Source organism: Tamandua tetradactyla, chromosome 9 (genome assembly GCF_023851605.1).
Source record: "Tamandua tetradactyla isolate mTamTet1 chromosome 9, mTamTet1.pri, whole genome shotgun sequence".
Taxonomy (NCBI): Eukaryota; Metazoa; Chordata; class Mammalia; order Pilosa; family Myrmecophagidae; genus Tamandua; species Tamandua tetradactyla.
Window position 1 is genome coordinate 40,214,183 of NC_135335.1, and position 21,229 is coordinate 40,235,411.

At 37.4% G+C, this 21,229-nt stretch overlaps 1 protein-coding gene and 1 pseudogene across 4 annotated transcripts in view; one reads left to right on the forward strand and one right to left on the reverse strand.

Annotated features, from left to right (window-relative positions):
- Positions 1 to 1,514: 1,514 nt before the first annotated feature.
- LOC143646063 (large ribosomal subunit protein eL38 pseudogene) lies at positions 1,515 to 1,861 on the reverse strand (annotated as a pseudogene).
- A 149-nt stretch (positions 1,862 to 2,010) lies between these two features.
- Positions 2,011 to 21,229, forward strand: part of RAD18 (RAD18 E3 ubiquitin protein ligase) — a 137,235-nt gene continuing 118,016 nt past the window's right edge. For all 4 annotated transcript variants that reach the window (XR_013157798.1, XR_013157799.1, XR_013157800.1 and 1 more), the window contains exons 1-4: positions 2,011 to 2,140; positions 6,549 to 6,630; positions 17,776 to 17,837; positions 19,011 to 19,081. Coding sequence is in view for 1 of the 4 variants with exons in the window: in XM_077116677.1 (XP_076972792.1) it covers positions 2,090 to 2,140; positions 6,549 to 6,630; positions 17,776 to 17,837; positions 19,011 to 19,081 (266 nt within the window). In the remaining 3 variants the exon portion in view is untranslated. The remainder of the gene's footprint in view (positions 2,141 to 6,548; positions 6,631 to 17,775; positions 17,838 to 19,010; positions 19,082 to 21,229) is intronic.

Below are 21,229 nucleotides of genomic sequence, written 5' to 3' on the forward strand. Positions count from 1 at the left end.
GTGAACCCCCACGTCAGACTGCCTGGGTTCAAATCTCTCCTCTTCCACTCCCCAGAAGGGTGTCCTGGTTACCTCCATTTCCTCATTTTGTTGGAGAGAGTCTTAAATGTCAGTATATTTAAAAACACTTAAAATAGCTTCTTGCCTACAGGGCCTAATAATGTCAACTTTATTGTAATGCATGTTAAAGTCTTTTGTCCAAATGCTGCTGATGACATTATCATTGCCCCATGAACATTTGGAGGTAGGCTGTTAAAAACTCACTGGAGTATAGGTTCCTTATGAAGAAAGCCCAAAGGAGTGAAGCCAAGGTTTATCCTTTTGAGCCTCTATATTCTGGACTGTAAAATGGCAATAACAACCTCACCTCTGCCTACTCCACAGGAAAGTAGTAGAGTCTGGCCATGGTAAGCTCTTAAAATGTATTTGTTGAAAGAAGGAATGCATGGACCACATGAGGTGACAGTGGCAAGCTGCAGAGTCTTGTCCTTAGCTCGGCCCTGAACGATGTGTCTGTGCTGATTTGCTATCCTCCAGGCATGACGCAACGGAGGCCTAACTAAGGTAGTGTATGAAGGCAGAGCTGAGCACGCTGATGATGCTAAGTTGGTGAGCTGGTCAGGGCTTTGCATTTGGATAAAGGTGCTCTCAAACACTATTATGAGAGTGTAAATATATTAGTGTAGTCTTTTTGGACAATCATTTAGCAGTAGCTATCACAATTTTAAAAGAACACACAATTGTTCTACTAGTTCTATTTTTAGAAAACCATCCCCCAGATAGCTTTCCCCAAGTGTGCCAAGATTATATAGAGGAATGCATTCATTGCAGTTCTTTGTAGCAGTGAAAAACTGGAAACAACCTAAATGTCCCTCAATATAAGAGTAGTTAGGTAAATTTTGGTGCGTTGATATTATGGACTATGCAACCATTAAAAAGAATGAGGCAAATCTATATGTACTAACATGGAGAAATCGCAAGATGCATGATGAAGTAAACAAGTTAACAGAGTTATGCTTTTAATCTAACATTTGTTAGGGAGAGTATCAATGTTTGTACCTGCATAGGAGATATCTGGAGGGCTATATGCCAACTTTTAGTAGGGTTATCTTTTAAGAGAAGGAAGAACTTCTAAATCAAAATTTTGATTTGAATGGAAGAGCGAGCCCCACCTTCAAAGTTCAGAGGTCAGATTTGGAGTCGTCATCCCAAATCTGTGTGTGACTCAAGGAAACTTCCGTTGTTCTTTTGAACTGTAGCTCTGTCTTGTGTGAACTGATAATGATAACACGACCTTCCAGTGCTGTGATAGCGGTGAAAAGAAATAATGGATATGAAAACCCCTGAGCAGACATAGATTCTCATAGCTATCACGGAGAACGACCCGAAGCAAGAGGGATGAGCTTAGCCCTTGAAAGATTTGGGAAGGCTTGGATTTGGCTTATTACGGTTTCTAGAAGCCCTTTCCCAGCGTTCAATGGACATTCATTTATCAAGGCTCTGGGACTCTGTGCTTTTTTTTTTTTTGAATTTTAAAAATTTTAATACAGTTCAAATCAGCATGTCTCGTTCATTTCAACTCCTTCACCGCCAAACCTGGGGGCAGGGATTGCTTCAGTTTCTCTGCCTTCTCTTTGTCTGTGATGACCAAGGTATAAGGGTACCTGCTGCATCGAACTTTAAATTTCACATTATCCTTATTTTTCTTGATCTTGACAGATTTGGCATCTTTTCGCCTGGCTGTGAGCAGGAAGTCCTTGATTTCCTCAATTTTCCGAGGCATGGTGACGAGGCGCGCAGGAAGGCGGGCGGGACCGGCACAGCCCAAGATAAGAAGCAAGAACCGGATTCTGTGCTTTTAAACGACTCACCTTTTTCTATCATAAGCTACCAAATGAGCCTGGCGCATGCGCAGTGCGAGTACCTTGAACTGCCCTCCGCCCACGTACTACAACTCCCGGCAGGCTCCGCGCACCCCTCAGGCGTGTCGCAGGCTGATGACGTAGCGCAGTAGCGCGGGGAATTTCGAGCGGTAGTGCATCGCCGGAGGCCCTTGGGCGGCTGGCCCCCACACTCCTCTGGAGCTACCATGGACAGCTTGGCCGAGCCCCGGTGGCCTTCGGGCCTGGCAGTTATGAAGGTAGATGCTCGGAGAGGGAGGAAGCGCCCGGGGGTCAGCAGGAGGCCGGGTCCGCCTTGAGGGGAAAGGAGGAGGCGGCAAGCCCCGCTTGGGTTCCCCGCCCTGCCCGCCTCTTATTGCCCGCGAACCCTAAGGCCCCAGTTTCTACTGAGAAGCGGCGGGGAAAGGCCTCGGTTCCTTACGGTGAACTGAGGTCGGCCGTCGTATGGAACTGGGTATTTTGCGGTTCTTCCTCAACAGTAACAGTAACATCGAGTAAGATACTCTGAACAGTGGCGATGACAGTGACAGCTTACGCTTTTTGAGGGCTTACTCTGTGCCAAGCACTATTTAAGAGCTAGCAATACGTTAATTGAGAATTCCCAGAGTGACACCGGGCATGCTTTTCAATGGGCACTACACCAAATAGCATATATTTAATCACTGGCGAAGCAGGTAGTCTCCTTTGCACTCTGATTTCTTCTGATAATTCTCAGGAGGCTTAGTGCTGGTTTGTTCTAACGTCTCCTAACTCCTATCTAACAATTGTTCATCTTTCTTCTGTTTTAAAGAGATCAGGACTCAGGCTCAGCTCCAGCCTTTAACAAATCACTTTTATTTCGTTGGTTGCATTTCCTTTTTTAGTTGTTCTATGGTTATATCTCTAGGAAAGACCATCTTTTTGCTCCTGTTCATTAATTTTCTCATTTATATTATGGAAATTATGGTGTCTCCCCCACTGACTGGTGAAGCTGACTTTGAGGGTCAAGTGAAGGGACTTGGGAAAGGCTAAAGTAAGTAAAAAGTTGTGTTCTTCCTGCTGTCAGCAGAAACATTTGCAGTGTCTGGGGACTTGAGATATCATCACTGTACAGATGGTGAAGACCTGATGTTGTGGAAGGATCTAGGAAAGTTGTTTTGAAGTTGTAGTGGCCTTAGCACCAAGATCCACTGGAGAAGGGCATAGATTTTGAGTTCCAATTGTCTGGTTAAATCTGGACTCTCCCTTATATTATTAACTAGGTGAGCTTGAGTTATTTAACCTCTCTGAGCCTCAGTTTCTTCAAGTATAAACTGGAGACAAAAATAGCCATTAAAAGAGTTGAGAAATGTGGGTAAGGATCCTATCTAGTTTGTTCACTGTACTTTTAACACAGTGCCTGGCCCATGGTGGGTGCTCAACAGTTATTTGTTGACTGCTCGAAGGTGTCTAGTATGTACTTGTGCTAAGCATTCAGTTAATATATCTTTATTATTATTATGAGTGCTTAACGTGTGTTCTATGTCTTTCCTTCTTTCCCCCTTTTATTTGTTGTAAAGATTGAATTAGAGAAGTGAGCGTTCTGTAACCTGTAACTCTACCTGCTTTGTAGATTTGAACATATTTTATGCTTTCTCACAACTCCACATTATTCTTTACAGGTAGGTTTCTTGTCTTCTCTGGCTTTTCACAGCAAGAATATAGAGTTTAGCAGCAGAGTGTTCAATTATGGGCTTGACTGAGCTCAAATTTAGCTCTCATTAGAATCATGGAATCTTAAGCCAGTCCCCTCCAGTATTTTAATTCCTATTATAATGTATCTGCCAATTTCTCATCTGATTTTTGCTTGAACTCCTCCAGGGGCAAAAAACTAGTTGCTCCCAGAGGCAGCCCTGATCGTTTGAAGTTCTTTCTTATATTAAATAGAAATCTGACTCTGAACCCATGATTCCTAACCTAACCTGGAATCTGTGAAAAGAATTTGATATCTGGAAATACTTCTAAAATTCTTGTGCATAGATATATTTCTTTCCTAGGAGAGAGTCCATAATTTTCAAAGGAATCTGCGATCCTCCCCCCCAAACTTAAGAACCTTTTTGCTTGAATTATTAAGTCATTTTCACCTGATTCCTACTTTCTCTTTCTTCTTTCTCTAAGCTAAAGAAATCCTGGGACATCCACTGACCACTCTCTGTTTAGGCTTTTTTTTTCTTGCAGCACATATGATATACATGCTCCTGTCTAGAAGTGGCATGATTGGACATTTGTACAAAAATACCACAGCTCCTCTGATGTGTTGTCACCGTCTACACATCTTGTTTGGCAGTTCTGTCAGAACCGGTCCTCCAGAAGAGGATGGTCATGTAGAATAAAGATTCACAGACTAGATGCTGGACTCTTTCTTCTGGTCCTGCCTCTACTCTTAATATGAAGAGCAGTAAGCCTCTAGCTTTTTGCGTCTGTGGCAGCTTGGCATGCATAAGAATGGAAGATTTAGGCATTTTTATGTTTATTTCTCTGATTTTACTGTAAGAAAAATTTACTGTTATTGACAGATTATCAATGTAACATGTGTACTTAGTAGAAAAAATTTAAAATTCAGAGAAAGGTAAAGAAGAAAATGGAATTTACTCATAATCCCACCATCCAGAGATAACCACTGTTAAATGTTTTGTCTTACTTCCCTTCAGTTTTTCTTGTGTGTGCTTATGTACACAGATGCACCAATGTGCATTTAAAATTATGAATCACTTTGGAGCCAGTTCCTTGGGCTTTATCCAACCACTTATTAGTTCATCTGTAATACTAGGAAACTGAAACAACAAACTTCATTTATAGAGATAAATGACAGTATTATTATTTTGCATTATTGTGGTCAATTTTTTTCTCTGCTTTTGTTTGTTTCCATTAAAGTGTGAACATTTTCATATGGCAATAATTATTCTTTGAAAGCATGATTTTTTAAATGGATATCTAGTGTTTCATCATTTAGATTATTAGTATCAGGGTGCTTTTGTTTATCTTTTTAAAATCTTAAGTAGTACACTTACATGATTCAAAAAATATATAAAATAAAAAGTAAAAGTAAAAGTCTTCCTCTCACTCATGTCTAGTTCCCACTCCCCCACCATTATTTCTTTCATGTTTTTTTTTAAGAATTTCTTTTTATAGATACAAAATAAAAATAGAATGCATTCTTATTCCTCTGCCCCCTTTTTAAACAAAAGGTACTAATACCAAGTGTGATGTCTGTACCTTACTTATTGTTTTCATTTAGCAATGTCTTGGTGGTCTTTGCATGTAAGTACACAGGAAGTGTCTTCCCTTTATTTTTCTTTTTAAAATATCTGCTCAGTATGCTATTGCATGGACTAAGCTGTTTTACTTTAATAAGATGTTAAATTGCTAGCATAGATCCTTTCCAGTTTGGATTACATTCTAGGTTGATAAGCATCTGACTTTCCACATTGTCCATTTCTTCACGTCCCTCTGCTGTCATTGGCCCCACCTATTTCCGCTGCTTCCTCATTTGGCTCTACCATATTCTACTGTGCATCAAGCACTGGACTGCAGGTAGGGACATGAATTTCAGTCCTGGCTTGAATGCCCAGTGTTGTATGCCTACTCTGAATACAAGTTTTTTCAGTTTTGCAGTAAGGGTTGTTTTTTTTTTTTTTTTTTTTCGCATGGGCAAGCTCTGGGAATCGAACCAGGGTCTCTGTCATGGCAGGTGAGAGCTCACCCACTGAGCCACCATTGCACCACCCGAAGTAAGAGTTTTAACTAGATAATTTCTAATGTTTGGCTTTAATATTCTCTGCTTTGATCCTAACCTGTGTGGTGACTGTAGCAGTTGGAATCCTGCCTCCAAAAGTGACTATAGGCCACGGGATAGCATAGGAGAGGAGGCCTGGACTAAGAGCTGGAAGCGCATGCCAAGTAGAGTGGGAACAGAGTAGTCATTTTGTGAAGAGATGGCAGTGTGGCGCAGGAATCTGTGTAATGCCTACTGTATTTGTCTAAAACAGTTTGAATAACCTGAGATTTGAATGTGTGAGAATCTGATGGGTGAGGTTTTTCTCTATTTGTCAAGATCCCCTGCAGTTTATCTGGAATTAGCTTTTAGGTTTGTATGCTTGGCAAAAAAAGTATTTCTAAATAATATTTCAGTGGATGGAGAAAGTTGTATGGCAGACTGTCTTAGTTTCCCAGCCGCTATGGCTAAACCATGCAGAGAGTTGGCTTAAACAACAGGTTTATTGGCTCACAGCTTCAGAGGCTAGGTTTCCTTCCTCCTGGAGTCAGTACGTAGTGTTCTGGCTGGCTGGCAGTCCTTGAGTTCCTTGGCTTGCATCTCTGCTTCTCATCACATGGCAACGTGCTTTTCTTTCTCTTCTAGGTTCCCACTGATTTCCTGTTTCCCTCTTCTCTGGGTAGCTCTTTTTATAATCTCCCCAATAATAGGATAACACCTCATCCTGATTGACTTGGCCACATTTTAATTAAAAATAATATCTGCAAATGGTTTTATTTACAGTGGGTTCACACCCACAGGTATGGGATTGAGATTAAGAACATGTTTTTTTCTGGGGTCTATAATTTGGTCTACCATACAGATGTTAAGTTTTGGCATATTTCTAATATGTATACATGTATTTTGAATTTCAGACAATCGATGATTTGCTACGATGTGGAATTTGCTTTGAATATTTCAACATTGCAATGATGATTCCTCAATGTTCACATAACTGTAAGTATGTATTATGTTGTGAGTTAGGGAAAGTGTGATTTTTACATAAGGTAGTGTTAACACCTAAGATAAATACAGATTTATTTCTGATGTTTAGCTCTTGAAGTTTCCACAAGGCTCCTGTCTTTTCTACTACTTCCCTCTTAAATATTGAAGTTTTCACAAAGCTTCTGTCTTTTCTACCACTTCCCTCTTGGATACTTTTATGCTTTTTGCATCATTTTAGGCAGTAAAGATTTTGGTCATGATATTTGGTCTATATTTGCTAAACACTTTTAAATGTTAAGTTTCCGAATTTTTGTTTTTAACAGAGTAACAGGCGGTTCTACCAAGCATTCCTTGGTGGAGAGTTGCAGGGTTTAAAAATCTCTGTAACAAAAACAGTTTCTCTAGTGGGAGAATTCTACCACCGAAGAGTATTACAGATGGTTTTATCATTTATCTTGCTGTGTGGTAAGGGAAAGATTCATATATTGGAATTTGCTTGTAATTCTCTTTATGAGGCTGGTGTATAAACAACATCTTATATACTCTAGCTTGAGATGTTTAGTGCATAGAGGTCAGCTTATCACTGATTAGGAGCTGACCATTCAGTTATGGATTATCAGAGTTCATGAACTTTCTTGTCTTGTATTTTTAAATTTCTTTATCTTGAAGTTAAAAATCAAAATCAGGCTTAACAAGCTGTTTTTAGTGGATATAAGCTGTTTTGGTTAAAAGTTTCTATAGAAAAGAAGTAATGAGAGGATGGCAGTGGTAGCAACATGGGCTTTAGAGATATGTTTATCTGATACTTACTAGTTTGATGAATTTGTCAGTTGTTCAACATTTCTTCAAATGTTAAAGTCCAGAGAATCATTAGTACTTTAGGGGATGATTGTGAGAATTTATTATATATAAAGGAGCAAAGGAAAAAAAAGCAATAATTTTCGAAGCACACTTCAACACAACAGATGAATGGGCCATCATTCATCATCTCAGATTTTTCCTCCTGATTGCTCCAAAACACTGGAGACTAGAAGGAATATTAATGTAGTGATTTAGCAACCATATTCATTTGTTAAATCCCATTTTTTTCTGTTATACCTCCTCCTTCTCTTTTAATCCTTCTTCCAGTCTGTGGGAATCATTCAGCAATGCTTGTTCTGTCTTTTCCATGTTGAGAGGGGTTGTCCATACTAAAGGGTAGGGGGATGTAATTAATTGATAATCCTGTAGAGGCTGGTCCCTCTGAGTTTCAGAATTTATCTGACCTAGGAGCTCTCTGTGAATTATGTGTTCCAGGAAGGCAAACCTAGTGCATGAAACCTTTATAGAGTCTCAGTTCAAGCCCTGGGTGTTCTTAAGAGTCAGCAGGAGTGATGTTGATTGGGGTTTAGCAGAGCGTGGTAATTAGCACTATCTAACTGAAGCTTGCATAAGAACAGCCTCCAGAATAGCCTCTTGACTCCATTTGATCTCTCTTGGCCACTGATGCCTTATTTTATTATACTTCTTTCCCCCTTTTGGCCAGGAAGGTGTTGTTTATCCTAAGGGAGTCAACACCCCGGGGAGTCATACTTTACATTGTCAGGGAGATTTTCACACCTGAATGGCTTGTACCACCTAGGTGGAGGGCAGTGATTTTCCTTGCAGAATTGAGCTTACAGAGAGAGAGAGAGAGAGACCACACCTGAGCAACAAAGATATTTCCTGGAAGCAACTCTTAGGCCTTGTTACAGGCAGTCTAAACTTCTCCCCTACAGAAATAAGTTTCATAAGGGCAAACCTCAAAATCCAAGGCTTGGCTTATTTTCTTGGGAGTCCCCAATGGTTGAGAGAGTACCCAGGGTTTTCCTGATGGAAGAGTTTAATTGTCCCATTTATACATGTATTTATATATACATATATTTCCCTCTTCAGATCCTCAGGGGACTCTACTAATACTTTTTAATTATCAGCCTACCATAGACTGTGATGTATCCTGCTTATTATGTTAAGCTATAGAGAATTATAAGGCCTCATTCTAAATATGTTTTAAAATCAACTTTATTGTGGTATAATTTACATTCAATGAAATACATCCATTTTAAGTATACACTTCAATTAATTTGGATAAATATTTGTACCATGTAACCACTACAATTGATAATGGACATTCCTAGTACCCGGAAAAATTCTCTTATCCCCCAACTCAGTCAATTCCATTCCACTCCTGGTCCTAGGCGACCAGGAGTGAATTTATTTCCAAACTCTGTTCTGTTGATCTCTGTGTCTATCCTTGTACCAATAATGCACTGTTTTAATTACTGTTTCTTTGTAGTGAGTCTTGAAGTCAGTTATTATACATCTTCCAATTTTAGTTTTTCTTTTATAAAAATTATTTTGGTTATTTTCAGATCTTTATATTTTATATGCATTGCAATATAAATTTTAGAATCAGCTTGCAATTTCTAAAAAAAGTCTGCTGGGATTTTCACTGGAATTGCATTGGATCTATAAATATATTTGGGGAGAATTGACACCTAATAATATTGAATCTTCCAATCTATGAACCTGGTACATGGTATAAATTCCCCAATGTAGGTTTTCTTGAGTTTTTCTCAATTATGTTTTTAAGTTTTCAATGAATAGACCTTGCACATAGAAATATAGTTTTTCATGTTGACCTTATAGCCTATGACCTTATTAATTTACATTTTAGTTCCACTGTTATCCAGTTTTTCCTGCACCATTTGTTGAAGATACTATTCTTTCCCCATTAAGTACGCTTGGCACCCTTGTCAAAAATCAGTTGGTCAATTCTGCAAATGAAATCATTGCCTTGCCGCCTACATAGGACATGACATCCAAGGGAGAAAGTCTCCCTGGCGGCATGGGATATTATTACCAGGGATGAGCCTGGCTCTGGCACCATGGGATCAACAATGCTGTCCTTACCAGAAGGGGGAAAAGAAGTAAAACAAATAAGATATCAGTGGCTGAGAGAGTTCAAATAGAGTCGAGAGACAACTCTAGAGGTCAGTCTTGTGCAAGCTTCAGTTAGACATTGCTACCTATCATAACTTGCCAAACCCCAACCAAAACTATTCCTGCCAATCCTAAAGAACACCTAGAGTGTTATATAAGTTCTTCAAAGGTTCCATGCACTAGGGTAACTTTCTAGAAGTTACCTAGTTACATCAACTAGTGCCATCCCCCTATTCCATGTTATCTACAGTCTTTTCCAATGTGATAAAGTTAGAATGGGGCATAGCCCAAATACCCCTGAAGAGTGGGAGATAGGTCAAAGTTGATGGTGGAGTTATACAGAGAAGGTAGGGTTTAACAAATGAGTATGATTGCTGAATCATTATATTGATATTTCTTTTAGTCTTTAATATCTTAGAGCAGCTAGAAGTAAAATCCTAAAATTGTGGAATTGTAACCCATATCAAACTCTGGAATCTGTTTCATAATTAATTGTTGCATGTGCTTTGAAATTTATTGCTTTTTTGTATATACGTTATTTTTCACAAAAAGAAAAAAATGGTAGTGATAACAAACTCACAGCTATATGGTGAAAAAATTAATGTAATTATATTAAAGAATGAAGTATTTAAAATCTTTAAAAAAATCAGCTGGTCATAGATGTCAGGGTTGATTTCTGAACTTGCAATATGATTCCATTGGTCTGGCTTTCTGTCTTTGTGCCAGTGCCAAACTCTTTTGATTACTGCAGCTTTGTAATAAGTATTAAAATTGGATAGTGCAAGCTGTCCAACTTTGTTCTTCTTAAAGATGGTTTTGGCTATTTGAGGCCCCTTACTCTTCATATAAATTTGATGATTGGCTTTTGCATTTCTGCAGAGAAGGCTGTTAGAATTTTTATTGGGTTTGCTTGAATCTTTAAATTATTTTGGGTAGAGTTGATATTTTAACAATATTTGGTCTTCTGATCCATGAGCATGGACTGTCCTCCCATTTATTTTGGTCTTCTTTGATTTATTTTAGCAATGTTTTATAGTTTTTCCATGTATAAGTCCTTTTCATCCTTAGTGTGGTGGCTTGGAGTAATATACCCTACACAAACATGTTCTCCATCTTAATCCTTTCCTGTAGGTGTGAACTCGTTGTAAGTAGGATCTTTTGATGAGGTTACTTCAGTTAAGCTGTGGCCCAGCTGAATTAGAAGAGGTCTCAGTCCTATTAGTGGAGGCTTTATAGAGGTCACAGAGAGAAATACCTCTGTACCTGTATAGAGGTACAGAGAGAGAGAAAAGCCACGTGGAACAGCCAGTAGCTAGAATTCAACAGATCCTGGAAGAGGAAGAAGAAGACACCATGTGCATTGCCATATGATTGAACAGCCAAGGGCCAAGAATCACTGGATGGCAGCTATTCTAGTCTGCTCACTGCCATAATGCAATATACGAGAAACAGAATGACTTTTAAAAAGGGAAATTTAATAATTTGCTAATTTACAGTTCTAAGGCCGTGGAAATGTCCAAATTAAGGCAAGCCTATAAAAATAACCGAATTAAGGTGCCAACAAGAGGTTACCTTCACTTAAGAAAGGCTGATCAAGTTTAGGGTTTCTCTCTCAGCTAAAAGGGCACAGGCAAACATGGTGACATCTGCTAGCTTTTTCTTCAGGCTTCTTGTTTCATGAAGCTCCCCCAGTGGTGTTTTCCTTCTTTATCTCTAAAGATCTCTAGCTGCATGGGCTCTTGTGGGTCTCATGGCTCCCTGTGGCTCTGTCTCTCTCCAAAATGCTTCCTCTTTTAAAGGATTCCAAGAAACTAAGGCCCACCTGAAATGGGTGGAGGCACGCCTAATGAAAGGTTAAAACCCACAATTAGGTGGGTCACATTTCTATAGATATAACCTATTCAAGTTTCCAGCCTGTAGTACTGAATAAGGATGAAAAGAAAAAGCTGCCTTTACAGAATGGATTGGAATTAAAACGTGGCTTTTCTAGGGCACATAATCCTTTCAAACCAGCACAGCAGCCCTATAATGTCTTTGGGGAGAAAATATTGTGCCTTGCTAACGCTTCAGTGTTGGGCTTCTAGCCTCAAAACCATGAGCCAATAGATTTCCATTATTTAAGCCAACCCATTGTGTAGTATTCGTTTTGGCAGCTAGGAAATAAAAACAATTTTTGGTACCAGAAGTGGGGGTCTACTATTACAGATACTTGAAAATGTGGCCATGGCTTTGGAATTGGTTAATAGGTAAAGGCTGGAAGAATTGTGAGGGATCAACAATTAGCGAGGACATTAGAGAAAGTTTGTATTATCTTAGAGAATACAGTTTGTCATGAACGGAATGTTGGTAGAAACATGGATGTTGAAGGACTTTTGGTGAAGTCTTAAAAGCAAATGATGAAGGTGGGCCACAGTGGCTCAGCAGACAGAGTCCTTGCCTGCCATATCGGAGATCCAGATTCGATTCCTGGTGCCTGCCCATGCAAAAAAAACCACAAAAAAGCATGAATGTGTTTTTGGGGATTGAAACAAAGATGATCCTTGTTATAAAGTGGCAGAGAACTTGGCGAAATTGAATTATGGTGTTGGATGGAAGGCAGGACTTAAAAGCAATGAACTTGGATATTTAGTTAAGCAGATTTCCAAGCTGAGTGTGAAAGTTATAGCCTGGTTTCTTAACCAGCTTAATGATGAAATGAGAGAGGAAAGAGATAAACTGAGCATGAACTGTTAAAACCAAAGAAACCAGCGATTTTAATTTGGGAAATTCTTAGCCTATCCATATGGTGTGCTCTGAGACTATGGTCAGAAATTGCTTATTCAGGTAATCAATAGAGCTTTCAGGAAGTAAGCCACCAGAGGACAGGGCTCCCTGTGAGAGTTTAATTGAATAAGTCTTGGCTAAGGAGAGTGTGGCTGAACATGGATCTGGTCAGCCATTTCTGGTGGAAGTCAGATATGGAAATGTAGTTATCCTGGATGAATCTGTGGAAAGTTCTATTTTCTGATGGTTTGAATCCACTTAAACTGCATGCAAAGCCAAGAAATTTTGCAAAATTTTTATGAGCAAAACCACTGTCAGCCTGGCCTGAAAAGGTCAGGAAAAGGAAGAATTGAAGGAAGAATGACTTCAAGGGCAGAACCATGGAAGTAAAGGTCTGGACTGAAAAGATCTTAGGTCAAGAGATTGGGCCCACCCATGTGTATGGAAAGGATAGCTCTGCCCCTAAGCTTGGAGGGGGCAGATCTATCATGTTCTGCTATTGCCGTGGGTTAATTAGAATTAGTGACTTAAAGTTCAGCTTTTTGCCTCTCCTTAAATATTTCAGGATTTAACCATTTTAACTCATTTTATTCTATTTTTCTCTACTTAGCTTTTTTTATATGAGTAATGAATATTTATAGTTGCAGTTCATCAGCTGTTAAGATTTGAGTGGGATGCTTTGGTAGAATGTTTGGAGCATTTGGTAGAATGTTTGGAACAATTAAATTGTTCCAAATTTATGCTATTAAAGAGTATTTTTGAGGTAGAGGGAGTGGATTACTCTATACAAAAAACACCGTTATGTGAGAAATGGTCTTGTTGATAGATTGATATGTTAAGATGCCAGTCTTCTTTGCACCTGAACAATTTTTTTTCACTTGATAATGAAAGTTGCTAAAAAGATTTGCTCCTGGTTGAAATCACTGGATTGTAGACATCGTTAAATTGCCACTATTTTAAAGGTGGGCCGGTGATCTTTTTTTTTTTTTTCCATTTATGGAATTTTGACTCACAAAATTGATCAAGTCTGGAATAGGAGTAAAAAAGCAACTTAATTTCATTTTTTAAAAAGTGAAATATGAAATGTCATATCTGTTGACCTTTGTTAAATTAAGAGGCAATTAGATTTTATTAGATAAATAATCAATGTTTTGCTCTTTTGTATTCTCATGAGGCAGCTCTGTGAAATAAGATAGAAAGAAGAGAGCTACTCATACAGAAGGGATATACAAAAATTAAGAGCTGTAGTTTTGAAAATCCTGTAGTAGTGGTCTTCGGTTGGAGGGAAATTATCCTCTTATAACTTGATTTGCCACTTACCATGAGAACTAATAAGCAGAGGCATCGTCTTCTCAACTTTCCGGGATCTCCTATTCTTTTCAAAGAAGAGTAGACTGGCTTCTCTGCTTTCTGCTGGGTACCTCAGAATTATTTTTGAAAGGGTTCATTTTCTCATGAAATCCTTAAGATTTATGTGAAAAGGATTGGTTTAAGTTTTGTTTTCAACTATTAGGATGCTAGGCACGTTTGATGTTTGAGAGCTAGCATATCCCTATATCTTGCTTGAGATTAGAGATGCCTGTTGTCCCAAGACTTGAATATTTACCCTTTACTTCATTGTTGTCATTCTCTTCTCCCCCTACTCTCACACCACATTTTCATAACTGGGCTCTTGGGTGAAAAACGAAACTTCACAAGTGATTTAAATAAAGCCTCCTAGATATTTGGATTCAGCATTCTTCAACTGCTGTGCCTTGAATGGAATATTGTAGTTGCTCATTACAGAATAATATTATGCTGGGCTACAACTCAATTGTACATATTTGTTAATAGACTAGGAAACTGAAATTAAGCAGAGGTATTGATCTACTTAGGACTGGTGTCTGGTTCTCCATATTTCAAAAAAACTTCAAAACAAATACACACACATGCTGGATTATGCAGAAGAGAAAGCAGTGCAGTACTCATTACACATTCTCTGGTACATATGATCCTACCAATTAAATACTGTTTATGTATGTTTTATAAATATATAAAATATGTTATAAATAAATTAGAAGTTTTAAAAATAATTAAATAATTAATCTCATAAGAACATTGGCTCTGGTGCTTGGGGCTGAATTCTGCCTTTGCCAACCATTAGCTCTGTTATCTTGGGCAAACTGTCAAACCTCTGTGCTTTAGTTCCGCACTTATAAAATGGGGCTAGTACCAGCCTTAGAATTCCTGTAAGAATCAAAGAGTTAACACATGTAAAGTGCTTAGAACAAAGAATGATTAAGTGCACAGTATTGAATTGAAGAACTATATGAAATTGCCATTATTTGACCTTTTTTTTTTTTTTTTGGTGGGCAAGTGTGATAGTCTTTTTTTTAAAAAATATGTTTTATTGAGAAATCTTCACACACATACAGGCTATACATGGTGTACACTCAGTGGCTCACAGTATCATCACATAGTTGTGTATTCATCACCATGATCATTTTTAGAACATTTGCTTCACTCCTGAAAAAGAAATAAGAAGGAAAAAAAAAATTCGTACATCCTATACCACTTAACCTCTTCCTCTCATTGACCTCTAGTATTTCAAACTACCCAATTTATTTTATCCCTTATCCCCCCTATTATTTATTTATTTTTATCCATATTTTTATACTCATCTGTCCATATGCTGCATAAAAGGAGCATCAGACACAAGGATTGCACAATCACACAGTCACATTGTAAAAGCTATATCATTATACAATCATCTTCAAGAATCAAGGCTACTGGAACACAGTTCAACAGTTTCAGGTACTTCCCTCTAGCCACTCCAATACACCATAAATTAAAAAGGGATATCTATGTAATGCATATGAATAATGTCCAGGAAAATCTCTTGACTGTTTGAAATCTCTGGGCCACTGAAACTTTATTTTGTCTCATTTCTCTCTTCCCCCTTTTGGTCAAGAATGCTTTCTCAATCCCATAATGCCGGGACCTGCCTCAGCCCGGGAGCTCTGTCCCATGTTGCCAGGGAGATTTACACCACTGGGAGTCATATCCCATGTAGAGGGGAGGGGAGGGAGTTCACCTGCCAAATTGGCAGAGAGAGAGAGATATTTTGACTTATGAAAAATGACAGTTTCATGTGGTTCAGTCTAGTAGTAACAACTTGTACTGGCTTTTAAAAACAGTTGTCGGGTGCACAGGTGGTTCAGTAGTAGAATGCTCGCCTTCCATGAGGGAGACTCAAGTACAAGTCCTGGACCATGCACCGCCCCCCCCCCCAAACAAAACAATTGTTGTTACTGTAATTGAATCAGAATCATGTATTATAGATGTGATCTATTGACTAAAACCCATTGAATTAGTATGACTGGGGATAGGGTCTGAGAAGCTAAATTAAAACAAACAGCAATCTTTCCTAGTCATCCAGAGGAGCTATTAGCTTTGTGACTTAATGACTAAAGTATTTCTCAGAGGACTTTTATAGTATAAAGAGAGCAGTGCTGCTAGTCACGAGCGTGATTCCTTTTCCTGAGTCTGCTGTTAAACTAATTCTGTGACTTAACCTGTACATGCATTCTCACTGAGCCTCAGTTTTCTCATTTCTATAATGAGATACTTGGGTTCAGTTATGTATTGAGCAAGTCATGTCATTATTTTTATCTTTAATTTCCTCTTTAGTCAAGTGAATATGTCTTTTAAAAAACCATCCTCAAACTGAACCCATAAAAATATTTATGTAAGTATAAAATACAAATAGCACCAGTACCAGTCAGTCTGCTCATTTTTCTTCACTTTGATCCATGCATTTACCCAGGTTGAATGACCCAAGTGTGTGTCTTGAAAATTAAATCATACATTTTTCAAACACTATTAATGATCTAAAGTTAATTTCAAAGAAATAAATTTAGGATATTAATCTAGGCTGAGAAATTATCAGTTTGGCTACAGTTTTATATTAATTATTTTTTTCAACATCTGACAGTGCCTCCTTGAGCATACTCAGACTGATTCCTATTGCTAAAGGAAAGAAGAGAGAAAACCCTTCTGAGATGAGGAATATTTGGAGATTATCATGGTTGACAGATTTCTTCCCTTCAACTTTTGATAAGTTTTCCTATCCTTGTCATCTTATCTGTCAGTCTCTTTGCTTACATAGCAGTATTTTAATGTTTTTTTATTGATAGTTCAAGTTCTAACTTTTCCTACCCCACCCCCATTCTTCTGTTTCCCCAAAGAATTTAACCTGTTGCCTGCTTTATCCTTCTTGTAGCATGTTCTTTTCGTTTCCTCCCACTGAGTTCTTAACTGAAGCTGGCAAGAACTATTCATTTCCTAAATGAATACTATTTCCTGAAATATACTGAAATCATAGTATTTCCCCCTCCTTAACCAAACTGAATCCTTTTTAAGGAGGTCCCTAACTAAGCCAAATTTGGACTACCAGTAATGTACCATTCTTTTAAGATTGGGGAATGGGATATTCTGATCATTCACATATGTTTTTTCTTTGGCTAGGAGAGCATTTTGTACTGCCTTAAATGTGGAGAATTTCGTTTATGCAGATTTCCTGCTTGACCTGTTAGCATGGATTACACTGAATTGTACTACACTTGTCTATTTTTTTTTTTTTTTTTTTTTTAAAGAGGGAGGAAGGGAAGGAAAGACAGAGAGAAGGAAGGAAGGATAGAAGAAAGGGAAACATCTTTAAACATTTTCTTGTTTTATTGTATTTTGTTTTGTTTTGTTACATGGGCTGGGGCCGGGAATCGAACCAAGGTCCTCCGGCATAGCAGGCAAGCACTTTGCCCGCTGAGCCACCGCGGCCCGCCCTACACTTGTCTATTTTATCTTTCCCCTTACTATTTTGTTAGCTCTTTGAGATCAAGAACCTTTCCTAATACACTGTTCTTTTCTTAAGTGCTGCAGCAAAAGTACTTGTTAAATGTGTAACTATGGACGTCATTTTTTACTGGGTTAGGATGTAAAGATCTCTAATTTGATAACTTGGGTATTTATTACTTCTTAACATGTATATATATCTTCTTTCAAAGTTTATGTTTTAGAATGCTAGGCAGTAGGGATATCTGTTATGTTTACACAATACCCAGCACAGATCTTACATATGTGTTTCCTATATTTTATGAATGGAGGATACAAAAAATGATGCCTGTTTCCTGTGAGGTTGTAATATCCTGGGACTTGGGATTATTATATGTTTCCTTTTCCTAAAAATACTATTTAATTACATTTGCAAGTGTAATTTGGACATGGTAGATATGTTAAAAGTTTAAGATTATAATGATATACCTTAGATGTTGGAAATATTCTAGGTCTTTCAGAATGTGCAGTTAAGAATCACTGATAATAGTGATAGTAAATAGTGATATGTCAGATTCCTGTACTATTGCATAATTAACTTATGTTGCATTTGTGTTTTTACAGACTGTTCTCTGTGTATAAGAAAATTTTTGTCCTATAAAACTCAGTGTCCAACTTGTTGTGTGGTGAGTTATTCTTTTTCTTTTTTTTAAAACGTAGAGATTGTGGTGTCAATGTTTCTACTTCATGTATACGAAAAAAGCCCATGGAAAGATGCATGCTTATTGAATTAAGCTATGTATAAGACATTTTTGGAAAAGTTCTTTAAAAGATATATAAGGAAATACTTTATTTAATTTTTCATTAAGATTTATGATAATCTAAATGAAATGAAAACATAATTTTAAGATCAGGATATAGCACTTTTTAAATCTTATGATACTTTTTTTTAATGCCTCCTAATATTTTATGATTTCTCATGTTGTACAGAAAATCAAATGGTTAAATTGTTCATTGGTGTAAGTACTTGTGCAGAAGACAAAGATTCATGGCTTTTGGGCTGAACCCAGCCTAACTGATCCCTGATCTCTTTCTCAAATCAGACCTTCAGGGAAAACACTGGGAAATTTGTTGCTGTAGTTTCTGTAGCATTTCAAGTAGTGGGAATAGCTCAACAGCTTAGTAAAAAGGGAAATTAAATATGAGTCGTAATAAAGAAAGAAGGAAGAGGTAGTAAAGTCTAAGAAAGGACAGAGGATTAAAATTTTTAGTTTGCTCTCTGGTAGGTACATGGTATAAGGAAATCATTGAATCTCTCTGAATTATTTCCTTTTTGTAAGAACTGGTGCACTTTGGCTCCTGAGTTGTGTCTCCTTCCCGCTGTGCAAAACTGCCTTTTTCAAGATGGCTTCATCACTGGTACAAATAGTATACTACTATATTGTACTCTTGTATTCCTGTACACCAATCATATTTTAAAACTCTATTTGAACACTTATCTTCTCCTAATGTTATTACTTAAGAGAACATCTTCCACTTCTCAGGAGAAATTTTGGAAAAGCTTAGTGCTAGCATTTTGAAGGATTTTTGCCTATAATAGGTTTTATCTCAGCATTGAGTATATATGATTTTACCAGAGGCTTTGGAGATCTTTTATTAGACTTCCAGTAAGCAGATACTGATTAACTTTAAAAATTCCATATTAGTATGAGATAAATGAGTGTTATTTGGAGGCTTTCCTGGAAGACTTAGAGGCATAGGGAGTATCAGGATTATGGGTCACACATTTTCAAAAACAAGATTAGGTCAAGTGAATTATTGTTTCTGACCTTTTCCCATCTATTATTTTTCTTTTCTAGACAGTCACAGAGCCGGATCTGAAAAATAACCGTGTGCTAGATGAACTGGTAAAAGGCTTGAATTTTGCACGGTATGATTTAATTTTGTGACTAACCATTAACTGCTTTTGCCTTTTAAATGTGTTATCTCTACTCAGAGTGGTTTTGGTTTAGGAAACACATGTTGCATGTTTTGGGATAAAACAAAAGAAGCATAAATAGTCATTATTCATGTGGAAAATCTAATAGTTATAAGATTTTCTTCCATTATGTAACAGAAATTTTCCCATTATAAAAAAACCGTTTAAGAGTATAAATGCAAATTTGAGCACTTCCTTACTTTTGGGTGCTACAGAGTTATGCAAGTTCATCTTGTATTTTCTGTGCCTCTGCTATTGACTTAGCTGTTTTTCCAAAGAGCACTGATTCCTTTTATTGGACAATGGTACTTAACAACCAGGATCTGAGTTTTGGATGTACTTTTTGCTGTTGGGCTGCCATTCCTTCTAGGTCCTCTCATCAGACAGAGCTAGGTAATATATATATGTATACATATATGAATGCTAGCTTATGCATACACACATATCTGTGATTGTTTTTGTGTCTATTATATATTAATCCATTAATTCCTAATCTGATTTATTCAGCATGTATACATTGATATGCCGCTTCAAACATGTAATTACTTGTACTTCATAAAGCTCATAAGTATACCTTTACTTCTTAACCGTCAGGTATATAATGGCAAAAGTAAGTTTGGTCACCTAAAGGAATATAAAAAGATATTTTTGGTAAAATATATTTGGTAAAATTACCAAACAGCATCTCGACTTATTTTTAATTTTCATCATGCAAGCCAAGCAGGAATTTTTATTAGTAACATATTGTGTTTAGATAATGATTAGGTGCTGTTTCGGTTTGCTAAAGCTGCTGAAATGTAATATACCAGAAATGGGTTGGCTTTTACAATGGGGATTTAGTAGTTTACAAATTTACATTTCTAATGCCATGAAAATGTCCAAATTAAGGTGTCAGGTGGCAGATACCTTCTTGGAAGTAAGGCTGCAGGTAGCTGGGGTTCCTCCATCAGATAACAGGGCTGATATCTTCTGTTCCTTTGCTCCTGGGTTCCAATACTTTTAGCTCCCAATTCGAATGGCCTCCTTTTTGAGCTTCGGTGAGTCTCTTTTAGCATATCTGGGACTTTTCTCTCTAAGCTCTCTCCAGACTTCTCTGAGCGTTTCTTTCTGAGCTCTTTTGACTTTTTCTGACCTTTATTCTCTCATAAAGAACTCTAATAAAAAGAATTAAGAACCACCTTGAATGAGCTGGGTCACATCTCAAATGAAATAACCTAATCAGAAGGGCATACTCAAAATAGGTCTATACCTACAGGAATGAATTAAAAGAACATGGCCTGGGCGGGCCACGGTGGCTCAGCAGGCAGAGTTCTCCCCTGCCATGCAGGAGACCTGGTACCTGCCCATGCAAAAAAAAAAAAAAAAAAAAAAAAAAAAAGGCCTTTCTGGGTTACATAGCAGATTCAAATCAGTACAGATGCCCATGTACCTAAGTGAATTACTTCTGGGCTTGTTGGAACATTCTTGGAGGTATCTTATATTGCTTTTAAAAATGTAAGGAGATTTTTTTACTATAGTATTTCATATTTATTCATTTTTTTCCCTAAAAATAATCAGATTTCATACTATGAACTCAATATAACATTCTAGAAATTGGTTGGTTAGTTGTTTCCCTAAGCAAGGTCATAAAAATGTATTTTTCTCGAGTAGGTGACTCTGCTACTTTCTGATTCTCATGATCAAAGTTACTTCTGTTCTTATTTTAAAGTCCTTCATTAGTTTTGTTTTTTTTTTTTGTAATTGGTAACATATTTATTTTGGCAAAACATATAAAACAAATCTGGCAGGATCATAAGGAGAGATCCACAAATCTATAACAACACGGGAAATTTTAATTCCATATTCTAAAAACTAATGGATCAGGAGGCAAAAAAAAAAGGAGAAATTTTCAGAAATTTAATATAATCAGGGAGCTTGATCTACTCAATAAACATAAATCTTACATCCCACAAACACACAATACTCAGCGATTTTCAAGCTCATGTGGAACATTTTTTTAAAATATCACATACTTGGTCATAAAGAAAGTCTAAACATTTTTAAAAGAATCGGTATCATTCGGCCACATTCTCTAATCACAATATAATAAAATTAGAAATC